Consider the following 18,082-nt stretch of genomic DNA (forward strand, 5'->3'; position numbering starts at 1 on the left):
AAATGTGGCATGGACTGTCAGTCTTTTTTGAAGGGGGCTCGTGGGAGAAACAGGGGGACACTTGTGGTCAGCACCTCTTGTAGGACGATGAGGTCCTGCCGCTGTAGAATGCAGGGTGCCTAGAAGTAGATATGACACATGCACTGTTGGCCAAGGCTCGAAGTTACACGAAGCAGGGTGTCACGTGGGTGGCAGCCAGTCCCCCGCAGGATTTCCCAGGGCCATGTCCACACAATGTGGCCACGGGGGCTGATGAGTGTCTGTTGGTCTGTAAGGAAGTGCAGAGCCTGTAACAAAGACAGCAAGTCAGAAAGAAAATCAGTAAGCTCGGTGGTGGCACTGTGGCAGGAGGAGCCACCGAGCCCGTTGGGTGGTTTGGAAGAACCCCTGGCCCTATGGAAGGTGCAGCAGGGATGGGGGTATCCCTGATGTATGGTTTGATGTGAGGTGTGGGGTGGACATGCCAGGGCTTGGAGACTAGCTCAGCAGAAGGAGTTCACTCCGGTAGGCTGGGTGAGAATATGAAAGGCTGAAGCTGAACTTGAGACACAGCTGGAAGGTGTTGGGTCAGAGTATAAAAAAAGGCCTTGTCAAAGAAAAGAAGGTAAGGAAAACTGTGTTAGGAGCATGAGGAGGGCAATAAGAGTCCATTAGGGTTAGGGTTAAGGTTAGTGATAGGGTTAGGGTTAGTGTTAGGGTTACGGTTAGGGTTAGGGTTAAGGTGCATTAGGGTTAGGGTTAGTGTTAGTGTTAGGGTCAGGGTTAGCGTTAGGGTTAGCCGTTAGGGTTAGGGTTAGCCATTAGGGTTAGGATTAGGGTTAGGGTTAGATAATAAGAGTGCCTGCAGCCCAGCTCCCAGGCCCTCGCCCACAGGCCTCTCAGGGGGTACCCACCTCCTATTGCTCCTACTAAGGTCTCCATTTGCAAGGATCTGCAGCACTCCAACCCCAGGCCTGCCTGAGCCAGCAGAACCTCCTCCGTGGCCTACATTGCTCAGGGTGGGGGAAAACTTCAGTATCCCTGTGCCCTAGCCCGCAGTCCATCCACCGTTCTGCACAGCAGACCCCTGCATTCCCCTGCTCCACTGGAACAACCCCACACCATAACATTTCCCCACTCCCTGCCCAACAGAGCACTTTTGCCTCCTACAGCATCTCCTGAGACCGTCAAGCTGCATCTCGTGCTCTGGACAGCTGACCCCACACTAGCCACCCCAATGGTGCTGCTACAACTCTTCCATCTGGTCCAAAATACAAGCTCCTCTTCAATCTAGGGGCACACTCACCAAGAGGAACACAACCTCTCTACTGCCTCCACTCTACCAGATTGCCCAAACTCCATCATGGCTGTCAAAGCCCTCCTGGGCATAGATCCACACCTATCCATGGCCTTTGCACATGGCCTAGATCCATGCCAACACTGCTGGTGCTCTTCCAAAGACAGTGCCTCCACTGCACTGCTCTTCCTTCCACCCCTGGACCTGCTATATTTAAGAACCTACAGCCATCTTGGTACCCTGACCTCTGCCTGGGCACCAGCTCCATCCCACCTCCAACGTCACTTACTGCCACAGTACAACACAATCCCCCCCATCCCTTCAACAACAGACACCCCCTAAACAGCCTACAATACTGCACTACCCCACTCTTCTCTTGAGGCAAGGGGAACTGGCTGCCCTCCTCCAGCCCCCATCTCTGCCAGACAGCACCTCCCCTACAAGTGCCCAGGCCTCCACCACATATCACCTGTGGACAAATGACAGCCTTCCCCTGCACCATGCCCCCCTACAGCCCCTCTGTCACACCCACGTGCCCCACTCGTCCTGACAAGCTGCCAGCCTCGAGAGCCTCTGCCCACTCCATGCAGCCATCATTGTCGCCAGCCCCACCGAAGGACCACACTCCTCCTGCCACCCCCCCCACCTCCCCCTGACTCTAGGCCGCCTCCATGGCCCCTGTGCCACAACCCCCCCTCCAAGGACTGCTCAGATCAGGAACGCTGCTCCTCTCCCCCTGTCTGCCCCCCACAGGGACCCTCCTTGCCCCAGTTGCCTACCATTGCACGAATACCCAGGACAACAACATCCCTCGCTCAACGGCACCACAACAAGACTGTTGCAGTAACCTTAATAAAATAGCTTGAATCCTTGATTATAATTTTGATTTTAGTTTAGAATATGACTTTGATTTTAAAGTAGAGTTATAGCAGCTATGACAATGTAAAGTACACTGAGGCCCTTAGGAATAGGTAGCTAGTATGGCGTGTGCCTTGAACACTGTAAGAATTGTTATGGGCTCTGAATTAAAACAGTGGGTACTGGTGATGGCTCTTGAGTTGAAACAGTAGATACCAGAAGAGACTGGTTTTGGTTGGGAAGATTGGCCAAAGATGAATTGAGCATGCGCAAGGATGGAGTTCAATCAGCAGACACGGTGAGGAAGACTATCGACGACCACCAGAGGACCCCCGTCCAACATAACCATGCATGGGTTACAGACATTTGCATATGATAATGATTTCCAGGAAATAACATGAATATGATGATCATTACCCTCCCCTCATTCAATTCAAATCAATCAGTAAAGATGACCAATGATTTCTGTAGAATAGGAATATAGGTAAGGTGAAGTAACTGAAAGTCTATCATTATTAAGCTCAAACTAAACTTTATGAATTTTGTTGATCTTATGTAACCATGACTCTGCTGAAAAAGTGTATAAATATGTTGTGCTTTGTACCTGTCGGTGAACACGTCTTTGGTGGAGCTATCCCCTATGTTCCCCAGCACTGGAATAAAGAAGTGCCTGCTTATCTGCTTTGGGTAGATAAGGTCTGTTTGTGATTGCGACCGCTAACAAGACTACCCCAGACCCACGCCAGCACCGCTCGCCCACCCCCAGACACCAAAGACCTCAGCTCCTCACACCAACTGCCAGTGATCACCCCTGCTCCTGTTCTTCCCCCCTACAATGGCGACCTCCTCCCATACTCCACAATGGCCACCAGACAAGCAGCGGCGGGGGTACAGGCACACGGACCATCCATCACCCACCAGGCTCACAGGTACCTCACTCAGTGGCTGCCCACCTCCAGCCACTGCGTTCCCCAGCTCCCTCTGGGACCCCCCCAGAGAACTGGGGTGCCCCCATCCCTCCCCACAACAGCTTATTACTTCCCCCACCCCAATCCCCTGAATAAAGCACAGATGCACATCTCCTTCCTCCAACCCTGGGCTCTGGGGGGCCCCTTACATGCCCTGCCCCCCCGCCCCCTGCCAACCTGAAAGCCCCTCTCTCCCTGCCCCTCCCAGGGACCCTCTCCAGCCCCAGCTGCCTCTCCCCATCCTCGCTGTCATCACACACAACCACACTGCTTACGAAGGATTACAACACTTTTTATTCCCACGCAGCCATTTCACGGAGTACAAACACAAGACAAGACACCAACACAGACAGCCCCCCCACACCCACCAGCACCCCACGGCCACTCTTGACTCTCCCGCTGGGCATCCCAACACTGTCCCATGCCTACAGACCCCAACCCCGTTCTTGCCATCAACAAGCTCTGCTTTTTTTGTCACACCACCAAGCACAGGAGGGAGTTCCAGCCCTCATTTCTCTGGCTCCCACTCCCGCCCACTGGAAAGCACGTCTTTGCAAACACTGGGACCCGTTTCTCCCCACCACAGCATGCTAACAGGCTTCCCAGACTCCCCGGGGATGAGCTCAGCCATCTGCCAGACACCTTGATGCCACCCCTGCTCCGGAGAGCCAGAGGGTGAGACGCTCTCGCCATGTCACGAGATCCAGCGATGATGACACGCTGCTCCGGCCCGCGACCCGTGCGGCAACACCTACCTCTGGCCGGGTCCATGCACTCGTGAGACACTGGCAGTGGCTCCTGAGGACCGTGGAGACCCACAGCCATCTGTGCAAGGGGACGGGACAGCCCGTGCTCGAGCCTGTCCCGTGCTAGTGACAGGGGTGTGGGCCACCTACAGCGCATGCTACAAGGGAAAGCCTGGGAAAAAAGCTGCAAAAAGCCCCCTCGAGTCCCACACTGATGCCAGAAACCTGCAAAAAGAAACCCCAAGTCCCACATTGATGCCGGGAAACATCCAGCTCTGCTTCGTCATCGCTGCTGCAGCGCCTGCCATGTCCAGGTCCAGGTCCACATCTGATCTCTCTCCAGGTCAAGTCCCTCTTGCCTCCACGCAGCAGGACAGGTCAGCTGCAGCTTGGCCACTGTGGGGGTGCTGTCTCCTACCCTACAAAGACTCAGGCTGACGCGAGAACAGTACTTGGCTGGGCGGCGGAGCCGCGCCTACGAGGTCGGGTCCCGCAGAGCTGAGCGCAGCCACAGCCCCAGCTGGGCCACCACCAGAACGGTCGCTTGAGCACGGTGCTCCCCTGAAGAGCTGGATGCTGCCAACACAACAACAAGACCCACATGAGATGGGGCCCTGGCACACGTGCAACAGCCACCTCCCTCCCCGCCAACACCTCAGGCACCCCACAAACTGCCCTCCTGGGTGCCTCATCTCGTGGTTGGGCCCCCCTCCCACCACAAGCCCTTTAGTTGGCCTCCAGACTCCACCCGTGGCATCTCCTCCACCCTGCCGCTGCCCCACACCACGCTATACACCATCACCGCCTGCCTGACAGCTCTTCAAAGTCTGCCATCATTGGCCTCACAGCCCCCAGATACCTCTGTCCCCTGGGAACAGCGCATGTCCGACTCCCTGCCTTCCACCTCCCTCCTCTCCGTGGCATGTCAAACGTTCCAGCCACCTTCCCCATGCCACTCACCCCTACAGCCCCTTGGCTCGGGCACGTAAGACCCCACTACGCTCACCCCACCACCTCCTGCACCTCCCCCAGTACTTGCCCTTGCAGCTCTTGCCGTCCCCTTGCAGCGTCCCCGTCACGCAGCTGCACAGGGGTCCGTCTGCCCGGCTCGTGCAGATCTGCTCGCAGCCTCCATTGTCCTCACACCAGTCTGATCCTGGGCACAAAGAGCAAAGAAGACGACCTGAGTGATGCTCCCAGACCCTGAGCCCCCCAATCCTTGGCTGCCTAACACCCACGTTCCCACACTCCCTGCTACAACCCACGAGAGCACGCCCATCGCCTGCCAGGCATGCCCCACATCACATGCTGTGTGGGGATGGCACTACGACCCAGCTAGGCTCCTGTCATCCCCCATGACCCTAAAGGAGCACGCGGTCTGATTCTCACTACCCTCCAGGGGCCTTTCGGGAAGACGAAGGGGAGCACCCACAGCGTGGGGCCATGTGGCCAGAAATGGAGCACCCCACACCACCCTGCCGTCACGCCGTCTCCTGCGCAACCCCCAACGGGCCCCTAAGGAACACATGTCCCTGAGCAAGGCAGACCCCCGACGTGGCCCATACCTGCCGCCATCCAACTGGCACCCGCGTGCCCTCCACCCTCACCCCCCAGCAACAGAAACACCCTGAGTGCTCTCTTGCACTTGTCCTGACTCCTGCTCGAAGGAACAGCCCCTCCCCACAGGACACATGCACGCACACTCCCTCGCCCCCGTGCTCCAGGATCCCTCTCTGTCCACACAGTGCCCTGTGACACAACGTCGGGCTCACCCCGGATGGCAGACAAACCCCCGCAGCCTTCCTTGGGGTTACACACACTTACGCTTCCTCCTAATAGGCCCCACAGAGAGGATCTGCTCCTTGGACTCTGAAGCAAATGCGCTGGCCATCCTCGTGTGCTGAGGGCAGTTCTAGGTAGGGATAAATGCCACGTCTGTCACTCTCGGGTCCCTGCTCGGGCCTCCTCTGCACCCCTCCGACCGGCCCGGTTCCTGAAGGGACCCTGTGACCAAGCTCCGAGAGCACGGGTCCCGAGGTGACCTGTTGTGGTGGGGCCTCCTCCCCGTGCCTAGATGGACATGCAACCCTCCTGGCTTTGCCCCCGGGGATATTTCTCTGGCCGCCTCTTTGATGCCAGGTTCACTGGGCTTGCCATGCTCTGTTGGAGCCCCGCAAAGCGAGCAGCCTGTCCCCACTTACTATTTTGCAGGAATATTTCTCCGAATCGCAGAGTGAGACGGCACAGTGGAGGTGAACTTCATCATAATCTCCGATGAACTTGAAGACGGTGACGTGGAAGCGACACGTCAGGGACACCCCATTCTCCTCTATGCCAATGGTGTTGTCCTTCATGTTTTGGCACCTGCGCAAAGCATCGACGCTTGCTCCAGACCCTCCTTCAAGGGACACCACTTGTCCCTGTCCCTGTAAGGCCCCTCACGCTGGGTCCCGTGGCAGCACACTTAGATCCCACCATGCCCAGCTCCTCTGGACAAGGGCATCGCGCCTTGCCTCTGTAGCGTGACCTCTCTCTGGCATTTCTGACTTCATTGTGCTCCCGCTTACCAAGACCCCTCTGCCACGATCCATATCCCCCATCTCCTACAGACACCCCGATGCCCGTGGCATCAGCGACACAAGGAAGGCTACTTCTCTCCACAGCTGGGACTCCATCACACGCGGGGCCTCTGACTACCTCTACACGAAGCAAAGTAACTCCTGCACTAACAACGCGAGCTTCCCTGTTCCCCACACTTTCCAGATCTTGGTCAACCATCTCACTGACTGGAAGGTCCTCTGCTCCAACTGCTGCCACTGCCCCTTTGAGCACCCTCCCCGACAGACACAACAAAACCCAACAGGGCGTGCTGGGCCACCTAGCCCATGGTTGCTCACCCTCCCTCGATGATGAAGTAGCGCAGCTTGTCGTTGCTGTCCCGAGAGGGGGTCGCGTAGCACTTGTTCAGCATTAGGATCAAGTGGTTGGAATCGGCCCCGACGACGAAGACCCCCACGTAGAGCACGTCCCGGGTGGTGAGCACCACCTCGCCCTGCCTGTAGGGGTGCTTGTAGGACGAGTTCTTGTACAGGGCCATCTTGGTTGTGAAGCTCCCTTCCTGTGTCGGCACCGTCAGATTAATCACACTAATGATGACAAAAAAATACTGGCTCAAATGGAGGAAAGGCTACGAACTCCTGCTTCAGCACCTTGCTTCGGACCTTCGCTGCCTTGCCCTCCGCCTGCGTGACGAGAGAAGCTGTGCAGCTCTCCCTGGCTCCTACCTCAGCATCGGTCGCACGACCGAATCCAGGGAAATCTTGATGTCCAGCTCGTAGGCGCAGGAAAACTCCACGTTGATGGTCCGGTCCCGGGTGATGATGTTGCCTGTGTTGTTTGCGCTCTCGATCCACACCGTGTTCTTGTACACTATGTGTGTGCTGTTCGACTGCAGAAGGAATGCAGGGCATTGCTCAAGACCAGCCGTCTCCGCTCCCCTGCTCCTAACAAGCACCTCGGCCCCTGAACGAGCCATGTGACACGGAGGGCCCTGCTGGCTTGCATCAGCTCTAGCCAGAAAGGGTAGGGTACAGCAGGGCTAGGAACCGCTGGGCAGCATCCTCACCTCTACAAGACCTGCCTCTGTTTTCCTCAATCTCCCCCCCCATGAAAGTGTCTCTGAGCATTGTTCGCACCAATGTTTGCCCACATCCCACCCCCAGTGTTGAGCCGGGCTGAGGTGGAGGAGGACTGCCCGGCTGACGTGAAGCCATGCTGCCTCAATGCCCCTCATACCAACCAGTTCCTCACATACATAACAGCTCAGAATACACAGACCGCTCTCCTCAGCCTCCCAACTACTCCTCTGTCTCCTCCTGCATCCTCTGGACAAGGATGCCAGCCAGAGAGGCAAAGGTGACTCTGTGCCAGGAGACTGTGCGTGCTACAAAACCCACCCATGACCTGCTGCCCGAGCGCAAGCTGTCCTGATTGATGGCCAGAGCTACGTGAGCATCCCTCTTGCTCCATCAAGCCATACTTCCCCTGCCTCCTCTGTTCACAAGTTCACATGAATGGGAAGACACCCAAAATGCACAGCCTGACCTCTGCTCCCAGCCCTGCATGCCCCGTGTCCCAGCTCACCTGCACTACATTGCCACAGTTGCCTTTGGTGTTGTTGATCTGGAAGGAGATGAAGTCCTCCCCTTCGATGCCGGGGCAGTGGCGGTCATTGACCCTCACCCCCTCGCGCTCGAAGCCCAGCTGGAACAGCTTGCACTTCGAAATGGACACTTCCATTTGGGCAGCTTTGCAGGTCACCTCCGCATCAATGATGTCATGGGTAGCTAGAGGAGAAGGCAGGACAGTTTCAGATTGCCACAAATGGTACCACAGAGCCAGGCTGCTGACCTGCCTAGCTCTCCTCCCCACCACCAGCAATGGGCTAGGATCATCTCGTGCAGCAAGCCTTGCCCATCCAACGTCCCTGCTGCTCAAAGTGCTCCTGAGTCAGAGCTGCCCATCACGTGAGCTCCAGAAAACCTGCTCCCTGCTCCCGTCCTGAACCACACACAGTCATGAAACCCCATCTCAGCAGAGGTCCTTGCCCTCGGCACCTCCTTTTCCAAAGCCCCGGCAGTACGACAGCTCAACGCGTGCCCGTGCCGCTTGGCACCGACGTGGTGACCGGGACCCAGAGCACTCACTGTTCCCGTAGGGCGGGGGCTCGATGCAGCCACACAGCTCTCCACCATTGTCCAGCTCGCAGGTGCGGTTGGGGCAGTCGGCGCCCACGCAGGGATCTTCCACCACTCCTGCTAAACAGCACAAGGCGGAGCACAGACACAATTTTTACCCTCAGACTGCAGGGTGGGCACCTCCAACCACCACGGGCCACTCCCACCCCAGTGGCCCCTCTCCCCGTCTCCCAGCGGGACACGGCTCCCCTCGACCGGAATGGATCCCGGCTCTCTTACAGCAATTCTCCTTCTCGATCCACTCGGTGCCCAGGATGCCGAAGGTGCGACAGGCCTCGCCGTAGGCAGCCAGCGAGCCGCACAGCTGGACCTTCTTGTGGTTGTAGCAGCCATCCAGAAAGCAGGACTCATAAAAGGGCAGGGGGTCCAGGAGGCCATAGCAGGGCTGGAAGAAGCCTTTCATGTCCGTCAGCTTCAGGCAGTAGCTGTCGCTCTGCAGCTCCTGGATCTGGACGTTGTCGCAGGAGGCGGCGTACTGCGAGTACTGCAGCTCGTTGCAGCTGTGGGCACCGGACACGTCGCGGGGGCTCCCGTCGCAGCCGGCCCCGCTCCCACTCCCGCCCGGTGGGGAAAGGCTGTCTGACCGCTCACCTCTTCTGCATGCCGTTGGTCTTCCAGCTCTGCGCCAGCACCACGCTGCTGACCGCCGGCTTCCCCCGCAGCGTCGCGTAGTCATCCGTCTGGTCGCCGTTGAAGTTGCCGCAGAGGCCGCACACCTTGTTCTGCAGCCGCTCCCCGATGACGATTTTGATGACGTTGAAGCCGTTGTAGCGGATCTGGATGTCGGGGCTGGAATCAATGACCAAGAAGCCCTCCTGGCTGAAGATCTTTGTGGAAAGCCCCGTGACGAAGGGGATGCTCACGTGGCTGCCATTCACCTGGTGCAGGACAGGATGCAAGTCTGACGTCCTTCCTGTCCCCTCTGCCTGTGGATGCTAGTGCGAGCTGCCTGCAAACAGCTCTGCGACTGCCTCCCGCTATCCCAGCCATAAAAACACACCACCTTGTCTTTGGCAGGGGCCAGCATATTCTCCTCCTCCTCCTTCCAGCCCGATGGATCGCTCCAAGCACACCACCTCCCTTAAATGCCTGCACGAGGCTGTGCTGCAAAGGGATCCCTACTCACGTGCAGAGGCTCTAGCCTGGGACTCGTTGCTCACCAGAAAGGGCCACAGACGGTGCCCTTCAGAGACCAAGTGACACCACTGTGATAGCCAGCCCTCTGTACCCCTCTGCTTAAAAGGACAGCTTCGCCCGTGCCACCGAGGTGGATAGGTATGTGGCTACAAGCTCCTGGACTGCGGATGGCCTCACCTCCTGCCGGCCCTTTTCTCCTGGCTGGCATCCCTCTGCAAAGCGTGACAGATGACAGCCACATCCTTCACCCGTAGAGTGCCTTGACCAGGACGCACAGCCACCAACAAACCCAGCCTTCTGGGGCCCTTGTGGAGACCACTGTGTGGCCCCGTGTGCCATCCTCCTCCTCCAGGGAGCTGGTCCCTGCTGCCCAGCCCATGGCCCTGCTCCAGAGGAGACAGATGCCCCTGATAAGACCTTACCTTGACAGTGTTCCTGTCACTGATGAGGATCTGCTCCTCGTTGATGTAGAAGTACACAGGGGAGATGATGGTGAGGTTGGGCGAGGACCACTTGTCAAAGTTGATGATGAGCTGGAAGGAGAAGTCGGGCAGCTTCTGGCAGATGGTGGAGAGGACGAAGGCGCAGTTGGCGGGGAAGCGGAGGAAGGCCCCATCAAAGGTGCGGAAGACGCCACCGCCCGCTGCCATGCAGAAGGAGCTCTTGGTGCTGAAGCAGCCACGGACCCCGTTGCGCAGCGCGCACTCCTCGTCCGACTTGCAGTGCCGGGGGTCGCACTGGATGAGGTTGCGCCGGAAGCAGCGGCACCGGCGGGTGCAGTCCCCGTTCCAGAAGAGCTGCTTGGGCTAAAAGAGGGGCCTGTCACTGGCTGGCAGGGCTGGGGACCCCTGCCCTACCATCTGTGGATGCTTGGGCCAAGGTTTATGCCCTTCTGCTTCACTGCAAGCAAGAACAGGCAACGAGGACAGAGGAAAAAGCGCAAAGAACATGCTGGCAGCTTGCACCTACCTTGCACTGTCTCTGCTACCCACAGGCACAAGGCAACTGCACATTTTCACTGCCACTGCAACCTCCCTCGCCTCTTGTACATGCGCAAAAACCACGGTGCACTAAATACCTCCTTGACCTCTTTCTTGTACCCTGCCGGCTGCCAACCCGTCCTCTAGGGTCCCCGTATGGCAGTACCCCAATATTGGCTCCTTACGGGTCTGGGGCTTGGCAAAGACACCTTATGCAGAGCAGTTTCACTGACACAAAACATAACCCGCTATAAGTGATGCTGCCAGCACAACACCCTGCTGATTCCAACTCCAGAGAACATCCAAGAGCTACAAAGAAGTAAATGTCATGTGAAACATCATGTGGAATACCTAGAACAACGTGGTCATACAGGACTGGATTTGGTATTCACCAAAGCCAGTCTTCCCAGTCACCACGCTTTCTTCCCCCTTCTGCCAGTTCCCTCCCTTGCTTGCTTGACACCCGACTAAAAACCAACAACCACGTGATGATTTTGCCAGACAGAAAGACTCTCTCTACACAGCACGCTGTGGGAGGACATCCCTCTCCCCGGTACCCCCTGGAACCACAAGAGCCCCATGCTGCCACTGCATCATCCCTACCCTCACCGACAGCCACGGTTTCCATCACCAGCAAGGTACTGGACTCTCGCCTTGCAGAGTCTTACCAACTCCACTTTGCCACTCCTCTAGGAGATATAATTCCTATGGGCCCTCAGATCGAGGCTTCCTTGCTCTATGCCAGCCTTCCCCACACCAGAGGTCTGAAGGAGTGGCCGTGCGAGACTCTCGGGCTGGACATGAGACTGGCGCAGGAGAGGCATCCCCGACGTGTAAGCAATCTGATTCAAGTGCACGCCAGTGGTCAGATCGTAGCTGGAGCCTGGCTCTGACACAGGGACTCCTCCAGCAGGAGACACAGTAATATGCTCTGCAGCTCACAGAGGAGGACATGGGGCACCGCAGGACAGCTCGGCCCCAGCCAACATCCCACAGGCCATGGCCAGGGCTTTGCTACGGAGCCTGCTTCGCCTCTCCCTGCCTTTGCTCGATGCATATGTCTCTCTGCTCTGCCCCTTGCTCCCTGCCCACTCTTGCTTGGTGCAAACCCACCAGACTTCAGAGCAATCCCCAAGCATGGCCATGGACTGGCAGACACACATGATGCTGCTGAAGGAGAGGACCTGTCCCTCCAGGCACTGCAGAAGGCTTTCTCTGACTGAGGCTGTGACCCTGGCAAATGGACCCAGTGTCACACCCGGTACTGGCCTGGCCTGACTGTCATCCCCACTCAGGGCATGCCACTGCCCACAGATATCAGAAAGAGGGCGGGAGAAAGCCCCAAGAGGGGGACGTGAGCAGCATACCTCGTAGTATTTGCCATCAGAGTAGCAGCCGCAGTTGTGGGGAAGGATGCAGCTCTTGCCGTTGAGGACGTACCCGGGGTCGCACTGGCATCCCTCCACGCAGTAGTGGCTGCAGTCGCTCTTCAAGCGGATGGCAGCGCATCGGGGCTGGCACAAGGACACGCAGCTCTCGTAGTGGCTGTTGGGGGGACAGCTGATGGCTGCGACGTTACCAGAGGACAAAGCAGATACAGATTAGCTCCCCAGACAAAACCAGCCCAGTGTCCAGCCACACGTGGGGCCATAATCCCTGCTGCTGGTGTCCCTGCGCAGCTAACTCCCCTGCCATGGTGGTTACCATGGATGACGTTGCCCAGAGAGGGATCTGGAGCTCCTGGGCATGCAGCTGAAGGGAAAAGGCAGCCTTCATTCCCCCATCCTACGCCACTTGCCAACTGCCTAGTCCAAGATGAGCAACACTTCTCCATTATTCACCACTGCCTCTGAGCTCCTGCACGCCAGTTCCCAGAGAGCCCTTTCCCTGTGCTCCCCGCTCTCCTGCAAACAAGCCTGCTCACTGACACCAGACTAACATGTCCCTGCAGGAGGGATGCTTGTGCTGGCCCTGGGGCCTTTCAGGCAGCGTACGGAGCCTCTGTGCTCTATTTGCGGGGACATGTTTCAGGGAACATGTTTTTGCTGGGCCGTTGGAGCGTGAAGCCTGTGACGGATGCTGCCCATGGCCGAACAGGCCTTCTCCCAATTTTGGACCTGGTTGTGGGGTGCCAGTTGGTGGCCTTGCCACCCCTGCCCTTGAGAGCAGTGCCTTCTGAGCCATGAGTTTGCTCTTTAGAAGTAAGAACGACATAAATCTAATTTTCAGTCTTGTTACCAAAGACAATTACTTCCCATCTAATTTTCCAGATAGATTGGCTGCCAGAGGCGCTTGTGTCCCCCATCCTTGGGAGCCTAATTGAACATCACATCGTAATCTTATTGACAAGAGCGTGCGGCTTCATTAGAGCAAACAGATACTCTTGGCTTTGAAGCCAACTAATATAACGCCTGTTTAAACAATGGAGGGGTGGTGGATACCTTCTGAACTTGAGGGTTCCCCCTTTCCATCCCTGCTCCCACTGTACTGCACAGTTCCTAACAACTCCAAGAGAAATAGTGTCCCAGTCCTGATCCCACACCTCTGCCTCACCCGGCAAGCACGGGAGGGACTGGCTGCTGGCCTCCCCCTCCCTGCTCTGCAAACAAGTCGCTCTGGTGCGCTCAGCGGTGACTACGTGCACATGTACTGTGCTGCTTTAGCTCACCGCTCTGTCAACCGGCCCCTTAGCCGGCAGGAAAGGAGAGGATCTCTGGGGCCATCCCTGGGCGCTGACTGCAGGGACCCAGGACATGTCTGGGTCAGTGGCCTGGAGATAAAGGGCACCGGCTGGTGCTCCATGGGGTGGTCTGCTACCTCTCTATGGGATGAGCTCCAGCAAGTGCTACAGCTACAGCAAACCCCAGCAATCACTTTAGAGAAGAAGGACCCAGAGGCAGGGTGGCACTTACAGCACGAAGTGGAGTTCCTCCAGCCAGTAATGGCGATACCCTGTGTTTGGCATGTGCTGGCATAATTCTGCAGCCAGCTGCAGGCCGTTTGCATGGCTCCTCCATCGACACAAGTGTCAAAGAGGCAGTTCTTGTAGAAGAAGCTGGGGCTGATCTTGCTGTGGCATTTGGCAAAGACACCGCTTTGGCTCGGGATGAGGCTGCAGAGCTGCTGGGGTTTCCAGAAGCCTTCCACCCTCCCACAGGCAGGGCAGCGGTCACCGCAGCCCACGCGGCAGAACGCATCCCGCTTCGCCCAGCTCTGGACGAAGTCGGCAACACTGGCAGCCAGCAGGCCGCCCGCAGTCACCAGGTCATCCTCGGGGTTGCCGTTGTAGCGGCCACAGAGGCCGTAGGTCAGGTTCTGGAAGCCGCGTGGGACGGTGACAGAGAGAAAGGTCTTCCAGTCGTACACCACCTTCAGCCCAAAGTCCGTCTCAACCACGATGTGAAAGCCGAAGGCAAAGATATTCACTTTGCCCTGGCCCAGCTTCAGCGGCAGGTAGAGACGCTCATCGTTGATCTGCAGGGGAAGGAAACAAGACATACCACGAGTGGGAATGATGACTGGAGCTGCCGCAGGAGGACACGAACGATAGCAGCTCTGCACTCGTGGAGTGAAGTCCCTGCCAGCCTCACTTCTACATCTAAAACAAAGCAGCCAAAATGGAAGTCCCCTCCAAAAGCTGTGCCTGGCGGCACCCCAGGGACAAGCCCAAGCATGCACACTTCCCAACCCACAGAAAACCTCGCATAAGGCCTCGTGCCTAGGGAATTGCTCCACAGTTTGGAAGCCATGACAGAGAGAAACAACCGTGGCCCTCGTGGCCCCACACTCACCAGCACGGTGTATTTGTAGGCACGGTGAATGACGATGTTGTAATTGAAAACCTCCACTTCGACTTGTTTCACCCACAGGGCCAGGGAGGTGTCCCGATCCTCGTTCTTGGCTGTGACAGTGAATGCCGGGAAAGTGTCCGAGCGCTCCGCCCTCGGCCAGGCGATCGTGGTGCACAGGACCAATGGGCAGCTGCTCTGAAAGTCGAAAGAGTAGCCGTCAAAAGTCAGGTAGTGTCCGTAGCCGGAGATGATGCAGGAGGCATCGGTGCGGACGTGACAGTAGTAGAGGCCATTCTCCTCCAGGCAGTACTCGTCGTCCTTGCAGGAGATGTTCTCGCAGTACACACTGTTGTCGGAGCCATTGCAGTAGCAGAGGAAGTGGCAGGAGATGTCCATCCAAAAAGTCTGGTTGGTGGCCAGCTGGCGCCCCTCGAAATTGCAGCCGCACTCGCGACGGGGAACGCAGCGGGTGCCGCGGAGGGCGAAGCCCTCGTCACACTGGCAGCCCTCTGCGCAGGTGTCCGTGCAGACGGGACCCGTGGCCAGGGTCTCGCAGGTCTCCACACAGCTCATGCACTCCTCGAAATGGCTGTTCTCCGGGCAGGCAAGAGCTGCAAGACCGGCAAACATAGAGCATAAGTTCCCAGCTCCGGCAGCCCCAGGGCAGCATGGGGTGAGGGAACAGGGTAAGCAGTGGCTGACTTGGGGGAAAAAAAGCAAGAGATGAAACAGTCCCAGCACCTCGCTAGCCAGCAGCTCTTCCCACCCCCTTTGAAACCCCTTCTCACATCACAGCCTGGTCCCACCACATACAGAGCAACACGTCCTCCTGCTATTTCGGAGGGTACGAGCTCAGGGGTCGCAAACAGCTGCCTCCCTCAAACCTCCGTGGTGGAGACAGAGGCTGCCTTCCCAGCACGTACTGGAGATTTTTCACATTCGCTTCTAAATTATGAATGCTTTCCCATCAATGGCAAGTTTATAGCGACAGCTAAAAACAAGTGTTATTCAAATTATCCTCTGGTGGTGGCGTACAGCACTGTCAGACACCATCTGCGGCTCTGGAATGCTCCTACACCGCATCAGAAAGCTCCCCATGCCTCCTGAAATGCCACGGTGAAGTCACTTCACTGACAAATCTGTCTCTGCCAGCACAAGCACTGCTTAGAAACTAAGGGAGCGCCTTGCCTTTGGGCTCGTGAGACATTGCATTCCTACTGCAATTCCCCTCTCAGTTCCGTACACGACGTGGGAGAGAGCTCCATACGCGCTGGCTCCCCTCACAGCAGAAAGCTCTACCAGACATAGCTCTTCCAACGGCAAAGCCGATCTTTGCTTGACTGGTAAGGAAGCGAGTAGGAAAATTGCCCCGGGTTGCCAGGGTTTAGGTACCTCCACCCCAATCCCTTCGTGTGATTTCGGACATCTAATGCTGCCATTGGTGTTGCCAGGTCAGAGCCTCCCTCCCAAACAGCCCTTCTGTTACCGAGTGCCTTCCAGCTACATGTGGGTAAGGGGTGCCCACCGGAGATGAGAGAGGAGGTGGGAAAAAGAGAGCCCGTACTTTTCGGCATCCCACGAGAAAAGCTGCTCAACCTCTGTACACCTGCAGGCTCCTGACAAAAAGACTCTGCCCAAGGTCAGCAGGGTCTACGTCCCCCTTCTCCCCGCCCTGGGGCCTTTAAAACAATGATGGACTCACGGCAAAAACTGTAGCTCCTCCACTGGCCAATGTCCACCTCGGCATTCTTGCAGGCGGTGGCATAGCGTGCCACCGAGTCGCACAGCTCTGACACGTTGCCCCCGCTCTGGCACAGACGGAAGAGGCATGTCCTGTAGTAGGCCGAGACGTTGACCACGCTATGACATTCCAGGAAGGAGCTGTTGGTGGGGTCATTGATGATGCCGCAGTTGGAGCGGCTCCTGTAGGACTTGAGCATCTCCGAGTCATTGTTGCAAGCTTTGAGGAGGTCCCCGCACTCCCCATTGCAGATCTCGTCGAACGTGGTCCAGCTCTCCAGGAAGAGCTCCAGGTTATCTGTGCACTTGCCCTTGGGCAGGCAGAACTCGTCGCTGGAGTCGTCGTTGAAGAAGCCGCACAGGCCGCCGGTGCAGTTGAAGTAGACAGTGGAGAGGCGGATCTCCAGGAGGCCCGAATTGTAGTAGCCGATAGCCAGGAGCCCCTCCAACTCCATCACGGTGCCATTGTCACTACGGTAGATTTCCAGGCGGCCGGAAGGGTGGAAATAGGGCAGCTCCATGTTGTAACCGTTCACCTACAAGGAGCAAGCAGATCAAGATGCTTCAGGGAGAACAATAAGACTTTGCAAGGCCGTTCCCATCTGCACCGTGCTGAGTATGCTAAACTGCTCCTGACCCAGACCCACCCTCCAAGGCTCAGGGCCTCCTTTGACTCAGGGCATACAGCTGATTCCTTGCTTTTTGCCCCGCAGAGAATGTTTTTCCACAGAAGATACAACTTGCAGGAGACAACCGCGATGTCAGGAAAGTCTCCAAAGCTGACTCAGCAAGCAAACAGGAATAACAGTGCTGCAACAACAACGTTGCAGGCACCAAAAGGGCCTCCACACAGTGGCAGCCCACGTGGGTTTTTTCCAGGTGCCACCATGGAGCCTGAGGCCCTGACCTGGGGGAACAGTCCAGGGCCGCAGACCCACGAGCCCTTCTCCAACAAGACACTGGATCACAGTGCGAGGCACTGCCTCCCACCCCAGCCCTGGGGTGGGCCACCCTGATGGCAGCGCCTTTACCTTAATATCCAACAGGTTGGCGCCTCCAATCTTCACCTCTTGGCCACCTGCCTGGATCCGCACAACACGTGGCCCATTGGGAGCAGATCCGGGCTTCTTTTGACTGATGTCCACCTCAATGAAGTCTGGTCTCTCCGGGCAGGTTTTGAGCAGCGTGTAGGAGTTTTCCAGCGGATAGAGGAAGGTGACACCATCAAACGTTTGCAGCACATGGTTCTGCCCCACCAAACACAAGGTCTCCCGCTTGGGGTAGCAGCCCCGGTAGCCATTCTCAATGGTGCAGACCTCTCCTTTGGGACAAGTGGTGTTAAAGCACCGGGCCTCCCCGCCGTCCTCACACTGGCACTCCACCGTGCAGTCTGCCGCTGCCCAGAAAGACTCCCCGATGGCGTAGTACCGGCCGTTCACATCGCAGCCACACTTCTGGACGGGGACGCAGCGGTCCGTGCTGAGGACGTGACCCTCGTTGCACTCGCAGCCCTCGGTGCACGGGGAGGTGCAGGCCAGCGGGGCCGTGAGGTCGGAACACGTGGCGGGGCAGCTGCTGGCACACACCGAGTAGCGGCTGAGCTCCGGGCACTGCACGGCCGTTGCTGTGGGCGCCGGGGGAAGACAAACGGGAGGACCACATTATGGCATGGTTCAGGGCCAATTACCTCTTTCCCATTGACCCGCAGCAGAGACAACGCAGAGTGACGCAGCAGCCCCACTTCGTGGTAGAATCGGTCCCTCCATTTCCCTCCTGTGCCTCCCCATCCACTCCTCTCATGCAAGCAATGGGTTTTCCAGACAGCCCCA

At 57.4% G+C, this 18,082-nt stretch overlaps 1 protein-coding gene across 1 annotated transcript in view; it reads right to left on the bottom strand.

Annotated features, from left to right (window-relative positions):
* Positions 1–3,373: 3,373 nt before the first annotated feature.
* The window catches only part of TECTA (tectorin alpha), a 30,023-nt gene continuing 15,314 nt past the window's right edge, over positions 3,374–18,082 (bottom strand). The window contains exons 9-24 of the mRNA XM_032998204.2: positions 17,285–17,877; positions 16,216–16,789; positions 14,514–15,124; positions 13,635–14,196; positions 12,090–12,289; positions 10,165–10,548; positions 9,197–9,483; positions 8,825–9,105; positions 8,555–8,665; positions 7,992–8,194; positions 7,133–7,296; positions 6,746–6,994; positions 6,050–6,212; positions 5,673–5,760; positions 4,888–5,004; positions 3,374–4,424 (exon numbers count right to left, since the gene is read on the bottom strand). Coding sequence (XP_032854095.1) covers positions 4,324–4,424; positions 4,888–5,004; positions 5,673–5,760; positions 6,050–6,212; positions 6,746–6,994; positions 7,133–7,296; positions 7,992–8,194; positions 8,555–8,665; positions 8,825–9,105; positions 9,197–9,483; positions 10,165–10,548; positions 12,090–12,289; positions 13,635–14,196; positions 14,514–15,124; positions 16,216–16,789; positions 17,285–17,877 — 4,688 coding nt within the window. The 3' untranslated portion in view covers positions 3,374–4,323. The remainder of the gene's footprint in view (positions 4,425–4,887; positions 5,005–5,672; positions 5,761–6,049; positions 6,213–6,745; positions 6,995–7,132; positions 7,297–7,991; positions 8,195–8,554; positions 8,666–8,824; positions 9,106–9,196; positions 9,484–10,164; positions 10,549–12,089; positions 12,290–13,634; positions 14,197–14,513; positions 15,125–16,215; positions 16,790–17,284; positions 17,878–18,082) is intronic.

This window comes from Tyto alba, unplaced genomic scaffold (genome assembly GCF_018691265.1).
Source record: "Tyto alba isolate M040663 unplaced genomic scaffold, T.alba_DEE_v4.0 Super-Scaffold_32, whole genome shotgun sequence".
Lineage (NCBI taxonomy): Eukaryota > Metazoa > Chordata > Aves > Strigiformes > Tytonidae > Tyto > Tyto alba.